Genomic DNA, 21,692 nt, shown 5'->3' with positions numbered 1-21,692 from the left:
AAAATCAAACTTTATGTGGTTTACAAAAAAATACATCTAAATAAAATAAAGATTGGAATAAAAGGATGGAAAAGATACGTATACATAGAAATACTAACCAAACAAAAGCTGCCTTCAGCTATAGTAATATCACAAAACAGACATTAAAACAAAAGACCAAAGAGGGACAAAATGATAAAGGTTCAATTTGCCAGGAAGAGTTCAAATTTGAATATACCCTGTACCTAATAACAGCCCCAAAATATATACAGCAAAAGTTGATAGAAATATAAGGAGAAATGGACTAGTTTACAACCAAAGTGGAAGATTTTTAACATACTTCTCTTAGTAATGGATAGCAGAAAAAAAAGTCTGGAGGACAAGTTTGAACAATAGAACCTTCAGGACAGCTTTAGAACACTGCACTCAACAACTGTGGAAAACGGAAACTCTTTGATTACATGTGGAACGTTTGCAAAAACTGACCATATACTGGGCCATAAAACAAATTTCAAAGAGATGAAATTATACAAAGTATACTGTCTGACTCCAAAGCAAGTGTGGCAGAAATAAAGATGACTAGAAAAATTACCATATATTTATAAACTTAAGAAGTGTACTTCCAACTAATCCATAGGACAAAGAAAGTATAACGAAAATTAGAAAGTATAACTGCATGATAATGAAAATAAAACATAACAAAAATGGTAGAATGCAGCTAAAGCAGTAGCTGGAGTGAAATGGTAGCCTTGAAATGTACATATTAGAAAAGAAGAGACATGGGAAAATATCGAGCTAAGCATCCATCCCAGGAAGTTAGAAAAGGAGCAGCAAAAGAAAGCCCAACAAAGTAGAAGGAAGACTATACAAGCAAAATCAGTAAAGCAGAAAAACCTAAAATAGGATCAACAAAGTTTCATCTTCCACCAACGAAGAAAACGGACAAACCTCTGACATGACTGGGTAGAGAGAAGGTGCATAGCACCAACATTACAGATACGAAAGAGGACACTGCCGTCACACACATTAAAGGAATAATAATGAGGACATTATGAAACACTTCAGGCTGATATATATGAAAAATTGGACAAGGTGGGCAACTTCCCAGAGAAGTATAATGTGGCAAAACAGATGCAGGTCAGTGGAGCCTGCAAGGTGCAGGGAGGAAAGGGCGAGGTGGACGCAAGGCCAGGTTTGGGGGGTTCATGGGGTGGACGTGCAGGAGGGGAAGCAGAGGTGGGGCCGAGTGCGTCCCAGCAGCTCACCCCATGGGGCCCCGCAGGGACAACGCAGAGAACATGTACTACTTCTCGGAGCTGGCCCTGACCCTCAACGAGCACGAGGAGGGCGTGGCACCCACTGACAGCCGCTTGCGGCCTGACCAGCGGCTGATGGAGAAGGGCCACTGGGATGAGGCCAACACGGAGAAGCAGCGGCTGGAGGAGAAGCAGCGCGTGAATCGGCGCCGGAGGCTGGAGGCCTGCTCGCGAGGCTGCGGTGCAGAGGAAGGTGAGGCCAGTGGGGAGGGGGCCCCCGGGAGCGAGGCCAGCAGGAGAGGGCACAGGGGTCTCCCAGGAACTGGAAGGATGAGGGGACTGGAAGAAGAGGGGGAGAGAGGGAATTCCCTGGGGGCAGGGAGGGGTGCTGGAGAAGGGGGGCACCCCAGGAGCGAGGAGGAGGGCCAGCAGGAGAGGGGACAGGGAGTGGTTTCCTGGGGTGCTGGGAGGAGGCAGGCTGCCCGCCCGCCTGCCCACTGTGCCGCCCAGCAGAGAAGGAAGCCGAAGTGTACGTGCCGCTGTGGTTTGAGAAGAGGCTGGACCCGGTGACTGGGGAGACGGCCTGCGTGTACAAGGGTGGCTACTGGGAGGCCAAGGAGAAGCAGGACTGGCACATGTGCCCCAACATCTTCTGAGCGCCACCCCCTCCTGCAAATACAGGTGGCTGCACAGCCTGGTCCACCTTCTATTTAATGCACTCAATTTAGTACTCAACTGCCCTCCCCACCTTTTCCTTATGTTTTTTAATAACACTTCTTTTGGGCTCCCACCTTGGAAGGACGAAGTGCTGACCCGGGTTCTTTCCAGCCCCCAGGTGCCCTGGGTCTCCTATGACCCTTCATCATGGACTTGAGCCCCATCAGGACCCCCAGCTCCAGTTTCCACACCTCAGGCAGGCTGGCCCAGGCCCTGGGCTGCTCCAGTCACCAGCCCCCCAGGGAGGAACTGGCCCCCTCCCAGGGAGCCGCTTTTGACTTTTTTAGAAAAAAAATGATCTCCATTTCTTTCCAGCCAAGATATTTAGTAAATATTTTTAGTACAGCACTTGGTGGACAACTTTCTAAGTGTGCTTTCTTGCCACAGAAGTGTCCTGGCAAGAGCCCTTTCTTTTTAAGACGTTGGGAAGCCAGACGGACCCCTTTGAGTCAGGAGCATTTTGTAGCTCAAACAGCAAGGCCGTCTGTATGTGAGCTGCCTGCCCCCCAGGAGCCCAGGACCCCCCAGAGAAGGGAACCAAGGGCCACCGGGCCCAGGAGAGCACAAGTCAGTTGTCTCTGGAGCCAAAGCCCCACACATGGTGGGGAAGGGGGCACTGAGGGGCCACCATGTGGATTTGAGGGCAACAGCCCCTGCCTAGCCCTGGCCATGCTGGGGCTGCTCCCCAGCCCCACAGAGACCGGGCCTGCAGGCGCTCCTGCCACGGAACCCGGCCCCAAATCAGCAATAAGAACCAACGGCTCAGCCTGGGTTGGTATCCTGGGCACCAGAGAACCCAGAGTCCCATCTCTGGGGTGCCCCATCTCAGCACCCCTAAACTCTTTATTTGCCTGATATATATATATATATATATATGTATGTATATATATATGATATATAAATACATATAAAATAGCTATTTTGCTTAAATTTTTATGGTATGTAGAAGTGAAAAAATGATGACGACAGGGTGCTCCTGTCTGAGTTTGGCCCTCCTGTCAGCTGTGCCCTGCCCTCTCCTCAGATTCCCTTCCAGTGGCTTCTGCCAACTGTGGGGGGGCCTGGGCCACTGTGGCCACTGTCCCAGCCCCTCAGAACTCCTACTCAACCTTTCACACTTCAGCTTGGTCCTGAAAGTTCATCACAGGGTTTTACTTTCTACTCCAGGACTGGTTTTGTTTTTATAAAAAAAACAAAAGTGAAAACACCAACGTGTGAAATGCCTTAGGGTGCCCACTGGAGGGCGGGTGGGCAGGCAGGCAGCCCCATGAGGCCTACGGCAGAGCTGTTCAATGTTCCTTTTCTCAGAACTGTGAGTGAGCACCTTCTGACCAGTAATAAAAAATCTTGGAGTTTTCTACGGCCCCATACCTGAGTCTGTCTGTGACTGGGTAGAGCAGGGCTGACACGGGAGAGCAGGCGACAGCCCACAGGTGGCATGAGGGAGGAGTGTGGGGCTCTATTCTGCTCAGTGCCAGAAGCAGGCAGTGGGAGGTTGGTCTGGATGGGGAGGGGTGGGGATGGAAGACCTGGTGGGACAGGGTCTGGGCCAGGAAGGCTGCAGAGCGCTGAGGTGGCACCTACTGGAGGGTCACAGTTTGGCGTGGGGCAGGCCAAGGCCCTCACCACTCTCCGCAGAGAACACTGGCCCTGGTGAGGTCTAGGGTTGCTCAGTGACCATGACCTGACCTCAAGCAACTTGGATCACTAGCTCCGGGGACCCGAACAAGGGTGGCTGGTCTGGCCCAGTGGGTCCTCCTCCTACTGCCAGCACTTCCAGGTGACAGGATGGAGTCAGGCAGGGCACCACAGGGGCATCAGAGCCAGGCTCTAGCCACCTGTCCCAACACCCCAATGCTGTGGGATCCAAGGCTGGTACCGTACAACTCCTTCCTTTCCAGGGCCTTAACTTTCCCACCTGTGGGGAGGCAGGCACCGGTGAGTCCCTGACGAGATGCTGGAGGCACAGCCCTCACTGGAGAGAAGGGCGTGGGGTGAGGCAACCCCAGGACAGCCCTGACCCAGGAAGCAGTGGAGGATCTGCCAGGGGAGGGAATGGAATATAAGAATAGAATTTTCATATATGCAAATATGACAACAGCAAATAGAATCCAGCCACATACAAAAAACTGATACCCCAAATTGGTAAACATATGCCCAAGTTGGTTTTACACAGTATGCAAGAATGGGTCAAAATCAGGAAGCTTTTAGTTGTAAATCATTCATTGTACCAACTAGTTCAAGAGGGACTTCTCCTTCTGGATGGCAGACTAAATGCCTGGATTATCCTTCTTTGTGGAAAACTAGACACGTTGGATAAAATTTTAAAACACCTTAAATGCATCCATGAGCTGGAATGGATATAATGAATCCTCAGGCCAAAAATTAAGTGGGTGTGGAAACCTGGGGAGACAAGAGCTCTGAAGTCTGCTTCTCACTGGCATTTACTGAGACCACTGAGCCTAAGTTTTCACTGCCTCAAATGACCTGCCTGATATAGGGCATCCAGTTTGAGATAATCTCCCTCAAGCTGGGCCCCCAAAGGGCTATACCTTCAATATAATGGTGAATCAAGAATAATAAAATACAAGGAAAATTGCTTGTCTTAAAGGTTAGTCACAAGCAGAGCAGAAAAAAAAAAAATCCCCTAAGAATTTGTAATCAGAAGCAGACCCTCACTTGGCTTCACAGCGCAAATACATGCTATCAGGATGATACAATAAAACCTCTAGTAGAGAATATGGCATGGTCCCAAATTGGCAATGTCCCCAGTCACATGAGAGAAACAAATCCTCTCTAGAGGTTCTCCCCTTCATTCCAGACCTTATGGAACCCCAGATGTGAAGGTGAAAGGAAAATGAGCAGCTCACAGTATACCATCTCCAAACACACAAGGAAATACAACACACATTGGCATAAGCAATGGCCGATAGAAATAACAGCAGAATCAGACGTAACAAAACTACTCAATATAGCAAAATTAACAGACACAATATAAAATAAGCATGTTTAATATATTTCTAGAAACAGAAAGGTGGCTTGAAAATGAGTAAAAAGCATTCAAAAATACTAAAGAACTTGCAGAAATTGAAAAAAAATCACTAAAAACAATGAATAATTGTATAGCAGATTACACATGAAGAGAGTATTGGTGACATGGAAGTGAGATCTGTGGAAATTATCCAGAAAGCAACACAGACACACAAACAGGTGAAAAGTGTAAAAAAGAAATTAAGAGACATGGAGGATAAAGTGAGAAGATCCCACATGTGTCCAATCAAAATGGAACAGAAGCAATCTTTGAAGAGTTAATGACTAAAAAATTAACTTTTGACAAGAAACACCAATATACAGAGTCAATTCCAACAAATCCTAGTCAGGGTAAATAAAAAGACATCCACAGCTAAATACAATATAGTGAAATCGCAAGACCTTTAAAACAACAAAATTTTAAAAGGAGCCAAACTTGGGTGGGCGATACCTCGAAAGAGCATTGATTAGAAGTTCACTGTCTTCTGACCACCAAAGAAAGTCAGAAGACAATGAAGCAATATCTCCAAAGTAGAAGAGAAAATGTTAGTATTCCTAGTGAAAATATCTTTCAGGAACCAAAGGAAAATACGACATTAACAAAATGTCTTATTAAAACAATACTGGGACTTCCCTGGTGGTCCAGTGGCTAAGACTCCATGCTCCCAATGCAGTGGGCCTGGGTTTGATCCCTGGGCAGGGAACTAGATCCCACATGCATGCCGCAACTAAGAGTCCACAGGCTGCAACTAAGAGACCACATGCCACAACTAAGAGGCCGCCTGCCACAACCAAAAGATCCCACATGCCGCAACGAAGATCCTGCACACGGCAACGAAGATCCCACGTGCCACAACTAAGACCTGGCACAGCCAAACAAATAAATAAATATTTTTTTAAAAATTAAATGGCTTATGGAGTTAGACTTTGATGAGTTAAGTATTGGACTGGCCAAAAAGTTCATTCAGATTTTTCCACAACATCTTTCTGAAAAACCCAAACAAACTTTTTGGCCAACCCAATATTATGTAAAACATATAGAGGAATAGGAATACTAAATTTCCAAAACAGAGGAAAAACACTGTATGTGGGGGAGAAATTTTCAGTCAATCTAAAAGAAAGCAGGAAAGGAGAGGAAAAAGGAATGCAGATAAGCTGGAATAAAACTTTAAAAATAAGAAGATGGAAATAAGTTAACCAATATATCAATAATTACACAAAATTTAAATAAATGCTTTGGGTAAGAACAAAAAATATCAAATAAAAACAAAATCCCACTATATGCTAGTTACAAGAAAACACCTAAAACATAAATACACAGACAAGACAGACTTTGAGGCAAAAAATATTACTAGATTTCAACTTTCAGAAAATAAAAAAAGCAATCACTTCTTGGCCTTTTGGCTATGATCAAGTGTAGAAAATTTTAAAAGCCACTTTATAATGATAAAAAGTAAAATTCATAGAGTTCTAAAACTCACAGGCACCTACTAATATCTCAAAATAAAGTAAAATGGACACAATCAGAAGGAGAAATAGATAAATCCACAATCATAATGGAAGATTTTAACATCTCTCTCCCAGTAATGAGAGCTCAGACAGACTAAAAATATCAGCAAGCGTTCAAACAACACAATTAACATCTGGTAACAGGCACATATAGGGAATTACACATAACTGCAAAATACAAATTTTTGAAATGCACACAGAACATTTATGAGTATTAGCCACATACGTGGGCCAGCTGTCAAGCCTCAGCAAATTTCAAAGGACTGGCATACAGACCACATTCTCAGATCACAATGAAGACAGTTCAAAATCAATAACGAAAAGATAATTAGAAAAAGCAACCATGTTTGAACATTAAGAAATATGCTTTTAAAATAACTCATGGATCAAAGAAGAATTCAAAAATCAGAAAATACAATTAAAAATTAAAATATTATATACCTAAACATATAGGACATAGATAAAGCTGTACTTAAAGGAAAATTTATAGCCTAAAAGCTCATGTTGTAAAAGAATAAAGGTGAAATAATGAGCTAAACATCCAATTTGAGTAGGAAAATGAACATTAGGATAAACCCAAAGGACACATAAGGAAATGAAGATCAGAAATTAATGAAAGAGGGGCTTCCCTGGTGGCGCAGTGGTTGAGAGTCCACCTGCCGATGCAGGGGACACGGGTTCGTGCCCCGGTCCGGGAAGATCCCACATGCCGTGGAGCGGCTAGGCCCTTGAGCCATGGCCGCTGAGCCTGCACGTCCAGAGCCTGTGCTCCGCAATGGGAGAGACCACAATAGTGAGAGGACCACAAAAAAAAAAGAAGAAAGAAAGAAATTAATGAAAGAGAAAACAAACATAATAGAAAGGACCAAGAGAGCTGAGGTTGATTCTTAGAAAAACTAAAACTGACAAACTTTAATGATAAGGAAAATGGAAGGAGGAAATGGATGAACCCAAAAAACAATATTTGGAATGAAAAGAGGACATAGATAGAGATGCTACAGATATTTTAAGGGTATTGTGAATAACTCTGTAACAACGTCTTTGAAAACTGAGAGAAAATTCTAGAAAAATAAAACTTAAAACTGACTCAAAAATTAGAAAAACTGAATAGTATTAAACTTTAAAAAATTCAGTCAGTTAAAAAATCTCCCCACACATATACACACAAAACTCCAGACACACCTGACCAAGGACTAACCAACCTTACAGAAACTATCCCAAGAGGGATACTCCCCAACTAATTTCTTGAGGCTAGTATAACCTGGTCACCAAAACCTAACAAAGACAGTACAAGAAAGGAAAATCACAAACTAGTGTCACTCACATGCTGGTACAATTCAAAACAAAATATTAACAAATCTAGCAATATAGAAAAATTATAATCACTCCAGAAGTGCAAGGTTTAGCCTATGAAAAACTAACCAATGTAATTCACCATGTTAACAAATTAAAGGAGAACACTGAATGGTCATCTCAATGGATGCAGAAAACACTTGAGAAAAAAATTCAACATATATCAATGATATTTAAAAGGAAAAAAACGCTTAAAAATAGGAATACAAAGAAACTTCATTAATCTGATGAATGATATCTACCAAAGGGTAAAAAAGCTTTCTCTGTGAGGGAACAAAAGATACCCATTTTTACCCTTTACATTCAACACTGTACTGGCAGTCCTAGCCAGTGCAACAAGGCAAGAAAAATATATGAGGTATGAGAACTGGCAAAATTAGCACTGCTCCCAGATGATGTATCATAGAAAATCCAAAAGAATCTAAAGATAAATAGAATCATCAATATATAAAAATCAATTACATTTTTATTTACTAGCAACAAACTGTCAGGAAATAAAGTTTTAAAAATATTATTTACAGTAGCATCAAAAATCATCAGATACCTAGGATACATATGTACATACATAATAACAAAGGACATACAAGACTTCTGAAGGGAAAATCACAATACTTTCTTGAAAGACACTAAAGAAAGATCTAAATTAATGGAGAGTTATACCATCTTCATGGTTTGGAAGGCTTATAAAGATATCAATTCTTCTCAGACTGATGACATACAATCAATTCTAATGAAATCCCTATAGCTTTTCTCATGGAGCTTGATAAAATGATTCTAAAATTTATATGGAAATGCAAAGGACCAAGAACAGTCAAGACACTCTTGAAGCAGAAAAAGTGGCAAGACCAGCTCTACTAGATATCAAAACTTATTGTAAAACTATAATAAATAAATTAGTGTGGTATTGGCACAGAGAAACAACAAATGTAACTGAATAAAATTCCAGAAACAGATTCATACATATATGAACATTCGATATACAAGAGAGGTTGTGCTGTAGATTAATGAGAAAGGTAAGACTTTTCAATAGGGGTGTAAGGACAATCAGGTAGAAGGAAGGAACTGGAGCTCTACCTCATACCATACACAAAAGGCAATTTCAGGTGGATTAAAGGTCTATATGTAAAAGACAAAACTATAAACACTTTAGAAGACAATACAAAACAGTATCTTCATGACCTCAGGATAGGGAAGGATTTCTTAAATAAGTAACAAAAAATGCAAACAGTAAAAGACTGATAAATTAGTCTATATTAAAATTAAGAGGGACTTCCCTGGTGGCACAGTGGTTAAGACTCCATGCTCCGGGGGCCTGGGTTCAATCCCTGCTCAGGGAACTAGATCCCACATGCATGCTGAAACTAAGAGTTCGCATGCCACAACTAAGAAGCCAGCGAGCCTTAACTAAGGAGCCCATGTGTCACAACTAAGGAGCCTACATGCTACAACTAAGGAGCCCACAAGCTGCAACTAATGAACCCATGTGCCACAACTAAGACCTCATTCAAGAAAATTTTTTTTTAAAAATTAAGAACATCTCATCAAAAGACTTTTAAAAAGAGAGTTAAAAAAAAAGTATGCCAAACAGTGGAAGATTTTTGCAACACAGATAACTTATAAAGAACTTGTATCTAGAATATACAAAAATACAAATCAATAAAAAGAAGACAAAAGACTAGAAAAATGGGGAAAAGTCTTGAGCAAATGCTTTTATCAAAGAAGAAATTCAAACAGTCAATAGACATGAAAAGATGCTCAACCACATTAGACATCAGGTAAATGCAAATTAAACCATAATGAGATAACACTACACACCCTTCACACTGGCAAAAAACAAATCAAGTCTAGCAATATCAAGTGTATGTGAGGAAGTAGAGGAATGAAGCATTTAGTGCCAGTGGGCATGTAAATTGATATAACTGCTTCTGAAAAGAATTTGGCATTATCTAGAAAAGTTGAAATGGGCATGGCCTATGATGCAGCAAGTCTCCAAGGATTATGCATGCAACAGGAGACATAAACATGAATGTCCACAGATGTACTGCAATAGCAAAAAGCTAGAAACAACCCAAATGCCAGTCATAGAGACATGGATTTTTAAAACTGTGGTATGTTCCACTGTAGGTGTAATTTGTTTTTATTACCATATAATATTCAGCACTATGATACAGTAGTGAAGATGAATAAATTACAGCTACACTCAACGACATGAGTAAATTTCTGGAACATAATATTGAAAAGAAAACAAATTGCAGAATAGTAAATAAAATGTTATGTCCGGGACTTCCCGGTGGCAGAGTGGTAACAAATCCGCCTGCAAATGCAGGGGACACGGGTTGGAGCCCTGGTCCAGGAAGATCCCACAGGCCGTGGAGCAACTAAGCCCGTGCACCACAACTTCTGAACCTGTGCTCTAGAGCTCACGAGCCACAACTACTGAGCCCCCGCGTGCCACAACTATTGAAGCCTGCGTGCCTAGAGCCTGTGCTCCACAACAAAGACAAGCCATCGCCATGAGAAGCCCGCTCACCGCAACTAGAGAAAGCCCGTGTGCAACAACAAAGACGCAACGCAGCCAAAACTAAATAAATAAATAAATGGGTTTTTTTTTAAGTTATGTCCATTTAAGTTCAAAAACAGGCAAAACAAAGCAATTATTTAGAAATACAAACCAACATGGTAAAAGTATAAGAAGAGCAAAGAAAAGATAAACACAGAATTCAGGTTTGTGGTTACCGCTGAGCAAGGAAGAAAGGGGAAAGGACCCAGGAGGGGCACACAGGGATTATAAAGCAATAATAATGTGTTTTCTTAAACCAGGTGATGGATGTACACTGCATATTCCTCTTACCTTATAAATATTGTATACAGTATTCTTTTGTAGCTGCTCAATGTCTAATAAGAATAATCGCTAAAACAGTAGCTTAAAGGAGAAAAACACCATATGATTTTATCAATAGATGCTGAAAAGGCATTTGACAATGGGGGATGGGGGCCTCACAACCCACATTTCATTCTGTGTAACTGGTGCCCCCTGGTGCTCAACTCAGACAAGACTGGCAGCCACGGCTTCGTCCCAGAAGCCCCAAGTTAAAAAAACAAGACAACAGCATCAACAAAAACAGAAAAAACTCTTTCCACACTTTAAAGACCAGTCACCAAAACCAACAGACAATATTCTGCTCAACCCTAACATGTGGATTTCCATCCTCATCAGAAAAAAGACCTGGATAATTAATTATTCAATACTGTTTCAGAGGTTCGGCAATTAAAACTGGCATACTGGCAAATTTGCACATTTTATCTAAAAATACAAGTTTATTTTGAAAAATACCAGAGTTTATAAGATAGAAAGTAAATTATATTAAACAATTTGCTTTTCTATATATTAATAATCAAGAGTAGAGATGGGGGAAAATTCCATTCACGATAGTGACAAATAACATAAAACGAATGAAATGAGAAAATTACACAACCCATATGAAGAAATAAAATCTTACTGGAAGATCTAAAAGGAGTCAAACAAATGGAAAACCATTTCGTATCGTCTAGGGAGATCTAAAATCATAAAAATGTCAACTCTCCCATACTTACATCTAAATTTAATTCAATTATAATTTAAATCCCAATGGAACTTGTTGCGGAGGCGGGCAGGGACGGGAGAGAACTGGATTACGTGATTTTAAATTTCATGAGAGAAGAAATTCTAAGAATAGTCTGGAAAACTATTTTAATAAGAAAAACAGCGAGGGAGATTGATCCATCTAGATGCTAATGACGCCCGCAAAGGTAGTCTCAGCTAGGACCTCACCCCTCGCATCGGAATCACCTGTCCAGCTGGTAACAGGTTGTCTCTATTGACATATGTAAGGGTCATCTCAAGCCCAACAGGTCCAAAACCAAATAGAATGAATATAAATAATGACCTAGGTGGTTCGTTTAATAAATGGCGGCGGCATAAGTGAATTTCCATCTGGAAAAACCAAAACCAAAGTCTGACTCCTGCTTAACCGCAGATACTAAAATATTTCCCACAGGGAGTGGAGGTTGACACAAAAAACTTTAATACAGTGCAACAAAATGCAAGAGAATGTTTGCAGGTTTGTAGAGGGGGAAGGACTTTCTTAAACATGATAGGAAACCCCAAAACCTCTCAAGAAACACCATAAACCAAGCCAAGGAAAGACAAACCAGCAGAAAAGAAAGTTGTGAGCCGAGGTCGTGAAACCCGAGGCCGCAGGTCCCGAGAGTCAGCGGGCTGGACCTTCAGCGGAAATTACCTGGAAATGGTATTTCAAAATGTAAAACATGCAGCTTCCTTCCCAGGTCCTCTGTCTTGCAGACGTAAAAGCACCACACCATCAAGGACATCTACACCAAAAAGTTTTCTGTAGTGACCACAAAAAGTTGGAAAACAACCGGGTAAAAGGTTTCACCTGTGCCCGGGCTTAATACGCAGACTTCAGCGGAAAAAATTCCCCACTTCTCTGCTTTGGGGTCTGAGCCGGACACTGGATCCCCAAGGCCTTCCCTCCTCTGGCCCTAGGATGTGGGGCCCTCTAGGCCTCTGCCCCCAAGCTGGGCCCTGAGCGGGCCTTGTACGCCCGGGTTTGCTCACGACACCCTACCCTCAACCCGTCTGAGGCTCAGACGCCCGCCCACCCGGGCTCAGGCACGTAGGCGGGCTTATGACGTTCCCGGGGCGCATGCGCTGGGCGCAGAGCACGTGCCAGGCCGCTGCACCGCGCAGGCGCCGTAGCGCGCCTGCCTCGAGGGTCTGGAGGGTGGGAGGGTGACCTCTGCCTCCCGCAACCGTTGGCGACCTGGGAGAAGGCAGGCGCCCGGATGGGACTGAGCGTTGAACACCCGCAAAGCCTCTGTTGAGAGACGACCGAGGGCCGGGTCCTGGACGTGTCCTCTGGGCCAGGTGAGAGTTTGCAGCCAGTTCCCGGGCTTGTGCTAAGGTAGCTGATGATTTAGCGTGAGGAACTCAAAAACTCTTCCTTTTGACAATTAGGGATTCTCCTCGCATCGCAGCGCCCCCAAACCCGGCTAGTGCCAGACTGGCTTAAATGGTGGGGAACTGGGGAGGGGAGTGAGAACCCAGAGCTTCAACAGTGTAAGAAGTGGGAAAGAAAGGACCGTAAATTCAAAGTTGTGGGTTAGAGCTGCCCACAGCTTCCGGAGAACTGCAGTTACTCAGGCAGGAAGTGGCCCCAGAGAGTCGCATGGAAGCACCTCAGCAGAGTCCAGAGGGGACAAGAAAGGAGGGATGTGTCTGTCAGACCCTTCCTCTGTCCCTGGTCCAGGTTGGCCTCAGTGGCATGGGCTCCCCTATCTCCAGGCCCTGGCTGGAAGCTGCTGAGAAAGCCCGAGCCCCAGGAAGTAGCAGGGGCAACCTGCTTTGCGGACCGAAGGCGGCTGGATGGAAGACCCACCCTCCTCACCTCGGGATACTGAAGTGGGCCGACAGAAGGCCAAAAGGCCATAGGGTAACACCCCACGAGGACCAGTGAGTAGGCTGTGGAAGGCCTACAAGTAGCAGGTGGGGCCAGTGAATCTTGGAAGCAAAGATAAGGGGTCAGGGCAGCAAGGGCTTTGGGACCCCATTGCAACCATCTATATGGACCTCTGGATAAATTTCTGTTGGAGAACTACGACTTAGTAAGCCAGAAAACCTCTACTGTCATCCAACACCTTTATTTTAGAGGAGGAAAAGGGGACCCAGGATGGGCAGTGATTTGTCTGAGGCCTTGTGAGCTGAAAGAAGGAAATTTCTACAGGATCCACCAGGGGTCCTAGTTGGGCCTGGCACACTCCAAGTTACTGCCATGAAAACTGCCAGACTGAAAAACAGGCTTGGCAACATTTGGGCTCATTGCTGAGTGGGATTGTCTCTCGCCAGGCCCTTCCTCTGTCCAGTCTGTGTCTTGCTCACTATGGAGAGGGTGCCCCCAGCAGTGCTGAGGACAGTTGGAGGCCTCAAACATGGCGGCAGAGAACGCATGTTCTCTTGTAGCTCGGCCTCCGGTGGCCAAGCTGGCTGTCCACCTGCTCAGGAACCAAAAGCAATGTGGCCGTTCCAAAGGAAGCCTCAGAGGTTCCATCTCCAGCAAAGGGCAGAATCCTCCAGTGGAATTTTGAGGATGTTTCAGGCATCTAGGCAACTGCCAACGGGTCCCTTACAGCCTGGCCTATATGCAGGACAGCCTTACATCGGGGACGAGTAGCCAGTGGAGGCACAGCCCACTCAGACCAAAGCTTGTGTTCTGTGTAAAAGGGAAAGAAGTTTGAGCTCTTATCAGTCTTAACATGGATTGGTCTGTAGAGCTGTGGATGCTTGCTCAGTGATGCTTGAACCACGGGTCTAAAAGACAGTCATGTCTTTCAAGGGGAAGTGGACCCAACAAGAGGAGCCAAAAAGCAGTGCCACTCACACAGGAGGAACCAGAGAAGCTTCTCTTAGCCTATTAACCTATGCCTTCCTTTGGTAAACAATGTCAAACCCTTGTCCTGACCTAGTAATACAGTATTGATGTGGGGTTTGTAATGCTAAATCCATGGGACACTTAGGGGCTGAGGGGTGATATAAGGTGAACATTTCCCTGAGGACTTGCCCCTTGTTTTTCATCTGATTTACAAAGTCCCTACCCCAAGACTCAGAACTACAGCTGTGTCCCAGAGAGAAACACAACCGGCCAACAAAGATGTTCAATCTCACGTAAATTAATTCAAACCAACTCAAAAATCCATCACTTTTCACCTTTCAGATTAGTGAACAGTTCAGATAGAAGAGACTACAGACAGGCAAGTGGGGGTGGGGGGCAAGGAAGATACTGTTGGTGGGAGTTGAAATTGGGAAGTCTTTTCTGGAACGTATCTTTGAATTTTTAATGCATCCACCATCTGACAGCCATTTCTGTCTTTGGAACTTAACCCTGTATAAACCCAGATCTGAGTTAATGATTAAGTACACATGTATACACACACACTCATCATAGCACTTTTCGTAAACATTAAAAACCAAAATCTCTATAAATGGGACCACTAAATGACAGGACATCCAAGACGATGAAATGCTATGTGGTTGTTCAGAATAAAGTAGATCCATGTGAGCTCTTCAGAAACAAGTCCCAAGATCTACTAAGTGAGAAACAGGCAGAAACAGAACAGTAGACGTGTAGTTGTGTGCTCAGGACGGATACTCTTTTCAGGGAGAGTGAGCATTGGGGGGTGGGGAGGAGGGAGCCTTGCTTTTCATGGTCCAGCCTTTCATACTGTTTTAATTTTTACCATGTGCATGTGTCACTTGAAGAAAAAACCACGAAAGTCCCCATCCCTCCCACTCCTTAAAAACAAGGGTTGCTGCACTCATTCACCTTGAAATCAGGACCTTCTTGCCACAGACCCGCCAGACCATCTTCTCCCAAGTTTTAGACAATTCCAAGCAGGTTAGTTATCCAGGACAAGGAAGGGGGAGGAACCCCTGCATCTTATCTTCCCACCCAGAATGGAAGGAGGTCTGCCTGGAAGCAGGCTGCATTCAGCACAGCTGTGGATGGATTTAAACAGCAAAGTGGGAACGCCCAGAAATTGAAGCCAAAATGTTTAAGAAATTCAGTATTTCAGTTTCTCTGGGTGTCCAGGAGGGTGAAGACGTAAGACAAGATGGTGGAGATGAGGAAGAATCTGAAGACAGTTTAAAGCCACAGTGGTGCAAAGAATGAAGAGGAGGAAGGTGCTGGATTTTACTAAGAGAAGAAAACAGACTGAGTTCAGGAGTCTCACCAGTGAAAGTTTATAGTATTGCATTTTGATTACAGGTATGTAAATTAAAAACTTGAGTATTACCCTCTGGTAAAAATGCAGAACCAGCTTGCACTTAGGTTAAAACAGCAGGTTTGGGGACAAAAATGGACCATATGCTGCCTGTGATGAAGAGAGCGAGCTGGACAGGAGAGGAACCACCAGCTCAAGAAGCCCTAAGACTCTTAGTGAATCTTCCAGGGGAAGAGGTCAGGGCTTCTCTGAGTGGTATTTCCCCCAAAGAGCCCTTGCCCAGGGATGTGGTTTGGAGAAGTCCCAAACCCACAAGTCACAGGTGCTTCTGGCCACATGCACAAGTGGGTAAAGACCTCCAACTGCCATGGGGCCTGCCTCCCTCGCCAGCGCTTCCCAGCCTACTGGAGTCTTCACAGGGCAGCACATGGCCACTGCTAACCAGAGGTGGGTAGATTCTAGAAACACACTGAGAGGTCTGAATTGCAGACCAGTGGCACAAGACCATAGTTCTTGTGCCTTCAGAAAACCCAAAGTCCCCAAATAAAGGGGGAAGAAGAGAGTTGGGAGAAATCAAACCAGAATTTTTCCAATGGCCATTAAAGAGAAAATTCAGCAACTCTTGCCTTTGTCTCAGACCCAGAATTTTTCCAATGGCCGTTAAAGAGAAAATTCAGCAACTCTTGCTTTTGTCTCGGACCCTGAGAAGTTGAGGGACACAGCTGTATGAGGCTGTGACCAGGTGGGAAGGAAGGTGTGGTGTGCTTCCTGCAGAGCCACCTCTGGAGTCCCTGTGGCTCAGTGACCCCCTCTCCTCCTATCTGCCCCAAAGCAGGGACCTTGACTGGGCCTGGTGGGGCCAGACAGGGGGGACGCAGTAAGAGAAAAAACAGCACCAGGCTCTCCAGATGGCCGGGACCATTGAGGAAGGTGCGCTCCCTAGGGCCCTGCCACACCCACAGACAAGGCCACTAACAACCAGCACAGGGGCTCCTTCACACACATGGTCCTTTCCTAAAAGGAATCCTTTGGAATTCAAACATTCAGTGTGTTACCCAGGTCAGCAGTCTGACCAGAGTCGGATCTGTCCATGCCACAACCTGGACTCAAGTTTTTGAGGCAGGAAACCTCACTGTCCATTGTTAGTTCTCCAGCAGGGAGAAATTAGGTGGTGGATGGGGAAGTTGAACAGGAGGATCTTTCTTCCCCAAGCTGTCTGGACGGTGCCACAGCCAAGACCAACCACTTGGGCCACCACTCACATCCCCGACCTGAGGCAGGAGCCACGAGACAGGGAGCTGCTCAACGCTGAGCCTCCTCCTGACTGTGGCCCTGTGGGGATCCCCTGGATTGGAGTTCCTGGGGGAGCACCAGCCTGGGGGACCATGTCCCTCCCCCAGCCCTGCCCCTGGAGCCTCCCCAACTTCCAAACAACACTGGATTCACCACATCTTGAGGAGCCAGGAGCCAAGAGAAGCAGCTCAGACTTGGCGTCCTGCTTCTGTTCTCTGCCCAAGAGTCACCAAAAAAATGTATGGTCTCACAGCAGGCACAGCATCTTGTTTCTTTTAAAAAATAAATATTTATAAACTTAGGGAGGAAGATTCAAAGAATCAGAGTCTCTTTCCCTCCAAAAGCACAAATATCCCATGTGAGTCAAACCAAGGTAAGTCCATCAACCCATAAATGAAACTCCACCCCCAGGAGCTCTGCCTTGAGGGGCAGGGGAGCTGATCTCTGGCTCCAGGCCTCTTAGTCCCCCTTGGTGATCAGGTCCTCGATGTAGGCATCCAGCTCGTCATCTGTGTTAATGTCTATGTCCTGGAACAGAGCAGGGCAGGGTCAGCCAGGGGCCACAGGGTGGTGGGCGGCCCACCTCCCCACCCTTCTTGCAGCCTGTGCCCCTTCCTCTCGCCCCTCCACCCTGGCTGTCAGGCCTGTCCCTTCTTGATCATCTGCCCCCTCCCTCCTCTGTGCACAGATGATGCCCAGATTTCTTGCTCCTACCCTGCCTCTACTCCAAGTTCCCGGCTTGTCTTAGCCATGCTGCAGGCTTCTCAGACTCAAAACATCCAACAGCTCAACGGCACCACCCACCCCGAGTTGCTCCATCTTGGTACAGGCCACCACTGCCTCCCCTCCACCCAGGGGCTCAGACAAACCACAACCATCACCCTTGTTTCCTCCCCTTCCCTCAAGACATTACAACGAATCTGCCCACTTCTCTCCCTCCTCACTGTCACCATCCAAGGTTCAGGCTGCCAGAATCTCTCACCCATACAACTGTGGGAACTTCCTTACCGGAGTCCCGGATTCTAACCTCCGCCCCCTCCAGGCCCTCCTACAACCAACCAGAGTAAATGTCTTAAGATTGCAAACGTCTTAGTGCCACACCCTCCAGGGACTTCCCACCTGGTACAGGGCCGCTTTTTCTTCTATCGCCCACATCTCCCTGCCTTAGGCCTTGGGCCCTGCTCTTCCTTCTCCCCAGAGCTCTCATCCCCAGAGCTGTCACATCCCACTCCTGCGTGACTGGTTCTGCCCTCAGCTCAAGTACCTCCTCAGAGAGGCTTCCCTTGAACACCCTAGTAAAGTGGCATCCCTGTTTTCTATCTCTCTCGTTATTTACTTCATAGCACTTCCTGCCAACAGTAGTTCTGTCTCCTCCACTTGTTGGGCTGTAAGAGCAGGACCCCTATCTTGCCTGTCTGCTTCACCAAGGTCCACAGGACAGGCACAGAGCAGTTGTCCTCAATGTTTACTGCCTGAATAAAGGGCTGAGACCCTACAGGGCGCTCCCTGCTTCTGGGCCACCTAATCTCATCTGGGCATCATCTGGAAAAGTGAGAATGTCTTTCTGTTATATGACTTGGAGGGTTCTCAAACCAGGTTGTATATCAGAATGTCTAAACAAGGGCAAAAGTCTGATACCATGGGCCTGGTGGGATGAGGCTCAGGCAGCCGCACCACCTCCAGCCCTCCTGGTCAGGATGCTGTGCAGCCAGGGTTGGAACCACAGATTCCTGTGAGTGGGGAGAAGGGAGCAGAGGTGCCCAAGCCCCCCCTCCCTGAGACACCAGGTGGTCCGCTACAATGAGAGGGCTGCCTGGCTCACCTCCTGCACCTTTTGCAGGAGCGCCACAATGTTGGTCCTCAGCTTCTGCAGCTTCTCCTCTGTCTCACGGAGCTTTCTCTCGGAGGTACGCAGGCTCTCCTCGGAGGCCTTGGCCCGCGAGTCGGCACGGCTCTGGTAGGAATGGCACAGGTTCTGGAGCCCCACTTCATACTGCTTGAAGTACTCTTTCTGTTGGGAGAGGAGCTGGAGGGTGAGTGCATGAGCTCACGAGGGTCCCCAGTGCCCTTCTAGATGGGCACTGGTGTCCCCAACTGGCTCAGCACAAGGAAGCTCAGTCTGAAGGGATGCCAGACCCAGAAGCAAGCGATCTCTCTAGCTCCAGAGAAGAAAGACCTCGACATCCACCTCACAGGGCTGCCACGAGGATGAAGACAGGATCACACATGAAGCACGTACCAAAGTGCTCTGGCAGACTGCCAGCCGTGAGTAAATGTGAGGGATGATTCTCACCATTCACCTTTCTAAGTGCACAACAGCACTTTGAGCAAACCACTTCCAAGTCACAACCAACAATGTCAAGATCAAAAGTTCTCTTCCACAAGTATTTATCAAGCAGCTATCAACAACAGATTCCTCCAGGTTTGTGTAGTATGTTTATACAGCATCAGAGCTTTTCACCATCTTCCCTGAGTACCTGAAACTTCCCGGGGGTGGGGCAGTAATGTTAACTAGCACTTTCTCTAGACATGAGGCTTTATCAAACTTTTAGAAAGTAGCAGAACACTTGTTTCAAATGAAAGTTACATGGAATCTCAGTATAAAAAACAATTCGGGTAATAACTCTATGTTTAATTTCAAAGTTATAACATTATGATTTACTCATAAATCACCAACGTGAATGATAAGGCCATTCTGATGAACAGAAACCCATGACCAGCAGGTCCTCGCTGACAACTGCAGTCTCACCAACTCTAGCATTTATTTACTTCTGTGAAGATGTATGAACTACCTAGCACTGAACGGCTAAAAACTGCTATTTTTAAAACGTGTTAGAACTATTTGTTTACAATCTAGAATACTATCCCAGTAAATCAAGATGGCAACAGAAACTTCAAATTCTGCACAAAAAATAATTATCACTTGGCAGCACAAAAATAAATGTTCAAGCAGGTGCCAAAAGTATTAAAATGTAATACACAATGTCTTAAGCCTAATTAGGATTTGTATTCATTTTAATTTTTTTTCACTTTTAGGCCATTAAAGATTTACAAGCAGTTATATTACTTTTAAAGTGTATATATATATACATATACATATATACATATATATATATATTTGAATCTAATATTTGCAGGACCCCTGACGGTCTGGAACTCCTAGTCCAGCATGATGAGCAAAAGGACGGTCATTTACAAACTGACAAGGATACAATGAACACTAGACTATTGTTGTGTCCCTAACGTTAAAAAAATTAAAGTTTGAGTTATTTTAGGCATTTCACTTAGTTGGCTATTAAATTGATGCATTAGTGGTACACCTCCCTTTACAAGCATAAGCCAACAGACTATTTTAGGCTCAGATGCTCCTACTGACTGTTGCTTTGGTCTGAGCAGTCAGGCCCACTGCAGAGATCCCATTGCACCCAGGCTTTGCTCTTAATTCGGCAACAACTTTAGGCCAAAAGCAACAAACATGCCAGGCCGACCTAGCTGGCCTATCAACTGTTTGTCCCTGAGATCTGCAGAAGATGCCTGCAGCCTGAACAAGGGTAAGCGTTGAGGTGTAGCAGTTTTCTATGAAGCCACCATGAGTTCTGCACCTTCTAGCTTCCCCAGCGTGCAGTGCCCCCTCATCTCGCAGGGGAGCAAGACCCTTGTCCTAACAAGTTGTTCTGGGTTCAAATCTGGGTTCTATTAAGACAGACTGTTCACCTCTCTGCCCCTAAGTTTCTTCAGCTCCTAGCCTCATTTCCCTTTTTTAAAGTAGAATGGAGACAAAATTCCATGTTTTCCTCTCTGGCAAACTTTTATCAACCACACAGCTGCCCCACGAGGGCCTGCCATCTTAAACATATTAACCCTGCAATTTCAATTCCAGTTGTCCTCTCCAGAAACTCCTCCCTAGAAAACTTAAGCTATTCCTACAGCATAAACATCCTCTTGATGTGGATGACTCCCAATCCCCATCTCCAGCCCTGGCCTTCCCGCCCCTCCCAAGTGTCAGCCCCAATCTCCAGTGTCCTGTCCACTGGACATCACCAGAAATGAAGTGCTGGTACTTCCAGCCCAAGTCAAATTGCAACTCGTCTTCCTCACCCTCACCGTGTTTCTCTCCCAGTTAACAGCTTTGTCATCAACCTCCAATTCCCATAGGCCTGAGAGACAGGGAAGCACGTGACCTCTGCCTCCTCTCCATCATCTGCCTTCAGTCAAAGAAGGACCCCTGCCATGGCCCCTTCACCTGTCAGAGCTCCCATCCCCCCTCCCTGACCTATCACCATTAGACCAGCTTCCCTGTCCCTGTGTCTCCCAGCCACCCTCCTACCCAGAACCAGGGTTAACCCTCTTAGGGTAAGGGTCAGCAGACTACTCACTACCTGTGACCAAATCAGCCTGCCACCTGTTTTTGTAAACAAAGCATTACTAGACCTCATCCATTCCTTTGCATATGGTCTTATGGCAGCTTCCACACTGTAACGGCAGAGCTGAATAGTTGCCACAGAGACCTTACAGCCCATAAAGCTGAAAATATTTGCTAACTGGCCTCTACAGAAAAAGCCTCTTGACCCCTGCCCCAGACATGGTTCAAGTCGACAATTCCATCCGCTCAAACCTTTAGCTGGGCCTCCATTTCATACAAAGTTTAAGCCACTGCACCTCAGAGGGGTGCCCCCGATACCTACCCTAGCTCTGAGGGCCCTTCTCCCTGAGTGCTCACCACAGAGACCGCTGCCCTGGCCCCCACCTGCCCTTGCATCCCTGAGCCTTTGTTCA

General features: G+C 45.5%; 2 protein-coding genes across 15 annotated transcripts in view; one reads left to right on the top strand and one right to left on the bottom strand.

Annotated features, from left to right (window-relative positions):
* OSBP2 (oxysterol binding protein 2) overlaps positions 1 to 3,309 on the top strand; it is a 166,408-nt gene extending 163,099 nt beyond the window's left edge. For 4 of the 9 annotated variants that reach the window (XM_059039324.2, XM_067014697.1, XM_067014700.1 and 1 more), the window contains 2 exons: positions 1,262 to 1,488; positions 1,749 to 2,236. In XM_059039324.2, coding sequence (XP_058895307.1) covers positions 1,262 to 1,488; positions 1,749 to 1,891 — 370 coding nt within the window. In that variant the 3' untranslated portion in view covers positions 1,892 to 2,236. Of the gene's footprint in view, positions 1 to 1,261; positions 1,489 to 1,748 lie in introns of all 9 variants that reach the window. The other 5 variants (XM_067014694.1, XM_067014693.1, XM_067014696.1 and 2 more) reach the window with 3 other exon arrangements.
* A 13,873-nt stretch (positions 3,310 to 17,182) lies between these two features.
* Positions 17,183 to 21,692, bottom strand: part of MORC2 (MORC family CW-type zinc finger 2) — a 40,993-nt gene continuing 36,483 nt past the window's right edge. For 4 of the 6 annotated variants that reach the window (XM_059039311.2, XM_067014692.1, XM_067014689.1 and 1 more), the window contains 2 exons: positions 18,739 to 18,927; positions 17,183 to 17,444 (listed from right to left, as the gene is read on the bottom strand). In XM_059039311.2, the coding sequence (XP_058895294.1) occupies positions 17,376 to 17,444; positions 18,739 to 18,927 (258 nt within the window). In that variant the 3' untranslated portion in view covers positions 17,183 to 17,375. The remainder of the gene's footprint in view (positions 17,445 to 18,738; positions 18,928 to 21,692) is intronic. The other 2 variants (XM_059039313.2, XM_067014690.1) reach the window with 1 other exon arrangement.

The sequence above is a fragment of the Kogia breviceps genome, chromosome 15 (genome assembly GCF_026419965.1).
Source record: "Kogia breviceps isolate mKogBre1 chromosome 15, mKogBre1 haplotype 1, whole genome shotgun sequence".
NCBI lineage: Eukaryota > Metazoa > Chordata > Mammalia > Artiodactyla > Physeteridae > Kogia > Kogia breviceps.
Note: the sequence above shows the minus strand (reverse complement) of the source record. Positions and strands in the feature narration are given on the sequence as shown.